The 6371-nt window shown below is 37.5% G+C and overlaps 1 protein-coding gene across 3 annotated transcripts in view; it reads right to left on the reverse strand.

Moving 5' to 3' along the window:
* Window positions 1-742: 742 nt before the first annotated feature.
* Window positions 743-6371, reverse strand: part of spop (speckle type BTB/POZ protein) — a 176227-nt gene continuing 170598 nt past the window's right edge. For 2 of the 3 annotated variants that reach the window (XM_051714738.1, XM_051714737.1), the window contains one exon: window positions 744-1888. In XM_051714738.1, the coding sequence (XP_051570698.1) occupies window positions 1744-1888 (145 nt within the window). In that variant the 3' untranslated portion in view covers window positions 744-1743. Of the gene's footprint in view, window positions 1889-6371 lie in introns of all 3 variants that reach the window. The other variant, XM_051714740.1, reaches the window with a different exon arrangement.

Here is a 6371-nt window from a genome sequence, read left to right on the forward strand (position 1 = left end):
GTCCCTTATTTGTAAGTCGCTTTGGATAAAAGCATCTGCTAAATTATTAAATGTAAATGACTTGATCAGTTTCATTCATTATAATGGGAGCGATCTATAGTCACTTTTATAAAGAAATACTCTGACTTAACAATCCAGCTTAACTCTACCTATCAAACTATTAGTTAACAAAAAAATTGTGTTGACCTACCAGATATAAGATGCGTGCTACAGTTTTTAGTACTGCACGTATCCAGCCATCTCGCTTCACTGCTGCAGTTCTTGCGGCCATTTGTGGTTGCTTTTTCGAAAATCTTAACACTTTAATTTCCGTTAGTTCCAGGCATCCAGCCACTGAACAACACAGTCCAAATTTTAATAATGACATTTTATGACAATCATGTTAATGTTTGTAAACTTTTCTCCTAATTTTTATAAGGATGTGCAGCAATAATTTTTTTATTTTCTGCATTTTCTTTTTTTTACTTGGACCAAGGACAGTACAAAATTTCTGCTTTATCTTTTTATGGAAACAAAGATTGGTTCTATGCTGTCTGACAGACAGGTTTTTTTTTTTTTTTTTTGTAAAAGCTGATTCTCCTTTCTAGCAAAAGCTCCAGATTTGTGTAATCCAAGACTGAGACCAAAGAGAAAAATTGAATCAGCAGTAAGCAGGATCACAGTTAAGATATAACTGAAAAACAAACAATACATTGTGTCTGTTTAAGAACAAAAGAACTCAAACACAGCCAAGGTTTTTGTTTTTTTTTTTTTTTTTTTTTTGCATTTGTTTCATACAGAAAGCCTGGATTCAAATACACAAGTGCTACAAGGAAGAAAAATCTCAAATAAACATCACAATAAAAATAAAAAAGTTGATGAGCATTTCCCCATTTGTAAACTCCTCGCTGGGTCTGTCCATTTATTTGTCCTGTAATAGGAGACTAAATCACTGGAAGTCCATCTTAATTTTTTCTCCGTTCAGAAACCAGGATAGCTCTTGGGTCAAAGTCAAAGTTCATTAAGGTGGCAAGTTTTATGTTGATTTTTCTCTAGAAACAGAGGACAGTTCTGGAAAAAGTCACACAGTCACACAGGAATCTACTCAATGCTAATGTCATCATTACGAGGACACATGCTACCTATTAAAAAGTTATTTTGCGACAATAATGGAGTTTGTCCTCAATTTCTTTTTAATACTCCATAAAAATCCCTCAATCCATGACTGTTAAGGGGAATATCTATAGACTGAGCATTTTTGAACAAGGGATGAAGCAGAGATGAAGAACCAGTTCACACACTGAAGGATAGCACGTGGTAGCGCCAGTAGAAGGGGTTGTGTAAAAAAGTTCTGCTTCAACAATTTATCTCATGTTTACCTGCCCGACCAAAGGCTTCAGTCCTATATTGTTCTTAACTTTGATTCATCTGTCCATGCTCATGAGCGCCAACCCAGTCCCGCAACAACAATTAAATTTCTCTTCTGGACAGACAACGGTGCAGAGGTTAGCCAAGTTTTGTTGAGGGTTTACCCTATTGCAGCCTTCAAACTCCCCGACAGTAAGGAACTCAGCAACAAGAGGGTCATTGGCGCTCTGGAGGCTCTGTCTGGATAACGTGGAAGGGAGGGGCATATCAAGAGCTGGTTTTAGGCATCTAAAGGGTCAGAGCTAGGGGGATGTAAATCTAAAATAGCACCCCCTTGTAGGCAGTTGTGTGAGTGTGATTGTAGGTGTGGGGGTTGGGTTATGGTAAAGAATGACACTAAGACTGTTTGAGGCGTTTGCGAGGAGGGCCCAGGAAAGGGCACTGGGCAGAGGCCAGGGAGCGATACGCCTCAGCAACCAGGTGGGGATGAGACGCCACCATGGACTTCCAGCCCGAGGTCTCCATCACGTCTGATGCATGGCTGAGAGAGAGAGAGAGAGAGAGAGAGACATATTTAGACAGGGTTAAGAGTGTCTATTATTGCTGAATCAGCTTCACAGTACGGTTTGATACAGTATCGATATTCTCACAACAAGAATAAATATATAAAGTTAAATTTTTCACATTTATTTTTTGTGGCAAAAAGATTAAACACCACTCAGATCAAGTCTGTGAAAAGACAAAACTGCAGCATTAGGTTAACGCAGACTTGATTAATTCTATTTCACCAAAATACAAATCATAAAAAATAATTGTGCAAATCAAAAGCTTTAAAAGGCCAATGCAGCTGAATGAGAAAGACTGGAGTTAAAGACAACATTGTGATCACAGATCACAATATCATCGTATTGTGACCCACATATTGATATAATATTGTATCGACATGTAATTAGAGGTTGACAGATAGTGGATTTTGCCGATACCGATAATTAAGGTGGTGGGAAAGGCCGATAACCGATTAATTAGTCAATGGATTTAAAACAAATTTATAGAATATCAAACAATATTCGTATTCTTTCCTTACTATGACGGGCACAGACAAAGACTCCTACATAAATAAAAGTCCAGATGCAGTTTATTATTCAACCAAAATTAAGACTGGTGCATAACGCAGGACTTTTAAGTATAAACATGCCCAAAACACACCAGGGACTCTTATTTTGAAATGATGAAATGATGAAAAAACTAATCGCATACATTTTCGCCTTTAACGATAGTTCCAAAAAGCAACTATCGTCCCCGATTAATCAGTGAAACCAATATATTGGTCTACTTCTACATGTCACTGCAGATTTCCACCCCAAGATGCCCTCTATTATGCAATATTGTGCAATATTTTTTAAAGCCTTAAAGGAGATCCTATTTCCCTATTTTATTATATGATTCCAAGTCAAATATATATAGGAGTCCTTAAGGTGTGTGTATGAAGCACACATACACCTAAAGTAGTATAAAATTTGTATGACAACTAATCGTGAAAGCCCTAAAACAGACAATTAAGTGTCATAATTCAATTATTTGTATGACCATTAATTGTCAGCCAACAACTGTTATAAGTACCTTTTGAAAGCAATGTACACCCCCCGCTAATTTATAAGGATAGCGTTAAACTTAAATCAAACAGAGTTTTGTTGACATAAATACTAAACAACAAAAAAAAATTTTTTTTTTTTTGTTGAAGGAAACGATGACCTCCCTCCACTGCAAAACAAAATCCTGTAAGAAACACGAAATTGAGAACACAATTCAGAAGCACCTGAGACCTCAGAAGATCCCCTCCTCCCATCTTCGCTGAGCTCAGCACCCCGAGGGCACTCACACTGCACTATCACGCACACCAAAAAATGGCCTTTAACGACATTTACTCGGTGTGTGTTTGTGTGGGAGAGACACTGAACTCTCTCTAACCCCACTATGCTGTTGCCCCCAAACACACTGCATTAATTGCAGCACTTGCTCCCCATGCCGACAGAACTTTCCCCAATGCAAAAGGTCATGGTGCGGTCACCAGCCACAAAAAACAGGTTACAAGCACAAGCTTTCCAACATAAGAGATTTGAAGTAAACAGGGAGGACAAAAACAAAACACAAAAAAAAAAAAATAAAAATAAAAAAATAAAAAAATAAAAAAAAAAAAACCCAAAGAAAAACAGCTTTTAAACCCTTACAAAAAAGTATTTTGTTTGTAAACGTGTCTGGGGAAGGAACGGGAAAAAACTTGATTAACCTTTCAAAAGTTCATTGGAAAGTGCTTGCTTGAGATTAATCACTTTCGCTGGTATAATTGCATTTAATTTACTATTTTTCATTCTTTTTGGGACTCTTTGCCATTTTATTGATGAAAGGGGACATATGACAGGACATAATGGAAAGTTGAGATGGGAATGGAATCAGGATATGATGCATGACTGAAACCTGAGTGTTTTTCATGAGCATTATGGCTCAGTGTGTATGAAGCATGCATGCTAACTGGATGAATTTCACAAATCCTGTTATGAGCATGTCCAGGCCTATGTATATATATACAGGTGCATCTCAATAAATTAGAATGTCGTGGAAAAGTTCATTTATTCCAGTAATTCAACTCAAATTGTGAAACTCGTGTATTAAATAAATTCAATGCACACAGACTGAAGTAGTTTAAGTCTTTGGTTCTTTTAATTGTGATGATTTTGGCTCACATTTAACAAAAACCCACCAATTCACTATCTCAAAAAATTAGAATATGGTGACATGCCAATCAGCTAATCAACTCAAAACACCTGCAAAGGTTTCCTGAGCCTTCAAAATGGTCTCTCAGTTTGGTTCACTAGGCTACACAATCATGGGGAAGACTGCTGATCTGACAGTTGTCCAGAAGACAATCATTGACACCCTTCACAAGGAGGGTAAGCCACAAACATTCATTGCCAAAGAAGCTGGCTGTTCACAGAGTGCTGTATCCAAGCATGTTAACAGAAAGTTGAGTGGAAGGAAAAAGTGTGGAAGAAAAAGATGCACAACCAACCAAGAGAACCGCAGCCTTATGATTGTCAAGCAAAATCGATTCAAGAATTTGGGTGAACTTCACAAGGAATGGACTGAGGCTGGGGTCAAGGCATCAAGAGCCACCACACACAGACACTACAGTTGTCGTATTCCTCTTGTTAAGCCACTCCTGAACCACAGACAACGTCAGAGGCGTCTTACCTGGGCTAAGGAGAAGAAGAACTGGACTGTTGCCCAGTGGTCCAAAGTCCTCTTTTCAGATGAGAGCAAGTTTTGTATTTCATTTGGAAACCAAGGTCCTAGAGTCTGGAGGAAGGGTGGAGAAGCTCATAGCCCAAGTTGCTTGAGGTCCAGTGTTAAGTTTCCACAGTCTGTGATGATTTGGGGTGCAATGTCATCTGCTGGTGTTGGTCCATTGTGTTTTTTGAAAACCAAAGTCACTGCACCCGTTTACCAAGAAATTTTGGAGCACTTCATGCTTCCTTCTGCTGACCAGCTTTTTAAAGATGCTGATTTCATTTTCCAGCAGGATTTGGCACCTGCCCACACTGCCAAAAGCACCAAAAGTTGGTTAAATGACCATGGTGTTGATGTGCTTGACTGGCCAGCAAACTCACCAGACCTGAACCCCATAGAGAATCTATGGGGTATTGTCAAGAGGAAAATGAGAAACAAGAGACCAAAAAATGCAGATGAGCTGAAGGCCACTGTCAAAGAAACCTGGGCTTCCATACCACCTCAGCAGCCACGCCGAATTGAGGCAGTAATTAAAGCAAAAGGAGCCTCTACCAAGTATTGAGTACATATACAGTAAATGAACATACTTTCCAGAAGGCCAACAATTCACTAAAAATGTTTTTTTTATTGGTCTTATGATGTATTCTAATTTTTTGAGATAGTGAATTGGTGGGTTTTTGTTAAATGTGAGCCAAAATCATCACAATTAAAAGAACCAAAGACTTAAACTACTTCAGTCTGTGTGCATTGAATTTATTTAATACACGAGTTTCACAATTTGAGTTGAATTACTGAAATAAATGAACTTTTCCACGACATTCTAATTTATTGAGATGCACCTGTATATATATATATATATATATATATATACATATAAAATCAATAAAGTAATAATTGAATCACTAAAATCAATAAATGCCCATTGTATTTCATTTTAGCATTATATTTGGACTGAGTTTTCAATAACGCATGAGTTCATGTCTTTTTATTTTCAAATCAGGGTTACAGGGAATAATCTGTTACCGAGCCATGGTCACGTTGAAAAAATATGCCTAAAGTCACTAACGAAGTCTAAAGGAATTGATTTTTAATGGTGCCACCCATTGCCTTTGAGTGACGCACCAATAACCGCAACCCTGAAAAATGAAAAGAAAAGACACAAAAAATCATGTTAAATCAACCCAAAGATAATGCTATAATAAACACCAATAAGTGCTATAATGAAATACAAGTGGACATTTATTGATTTATTTAATGATTAAATCATTTAATTATTTATTTGTTTTTTTATAAATATATTATTTGTGTTTTCAAAATATTATTTAAATATTTAATAATTAAATTACAACAATCATCCATGCAATTATCTACTCAGCCAATCATGTGGCGGCAGCAGTGCACTGCATAAAATCATGCAGATATGGGTCAGAAGCTTCAGTTAATGTTCACATCAACCATCAAAATGGGGAAAAAATGTGATCTCAATGATTTGGACTGTGGCATGATTGTTGGTGCCAGACAGGCTGGTTTGAGTATTTCTGTAACTGCTGATCTCCTGGGTTTTTCACACACAACAGTCTCTAGAATTTGCCAAAAACAAAAAAACATCCAGTGAGCGGCAGTTCTGTGGATGGAAACGCCTTGTTGATGAGAGAGGTCAACAGAGAATGGCCAGACTGGTTCGAACTGACAAAGTCTACGGCAACTCAAATAACCGATCTGTACAATTGTGTTGAGAA

This window comes from Myxocyprinus asiaticus, chromosome 13 (assembly GCF_019703515.2).
Source record: "Myxocyprinus asiaticus isolate MX2 ecotype Aquarium Trade chromosome 13, UBuf_Myxa_2, whole genome shotgun sequence".
NCBI classification, from domain to species: domain Eukaryota; kingdom Metazoa; phylum Chordata; class Actinopteri; order Cypriniformes; family Catostomidae; genus Myxocyprinus; species Myxocyprinus asiaticus.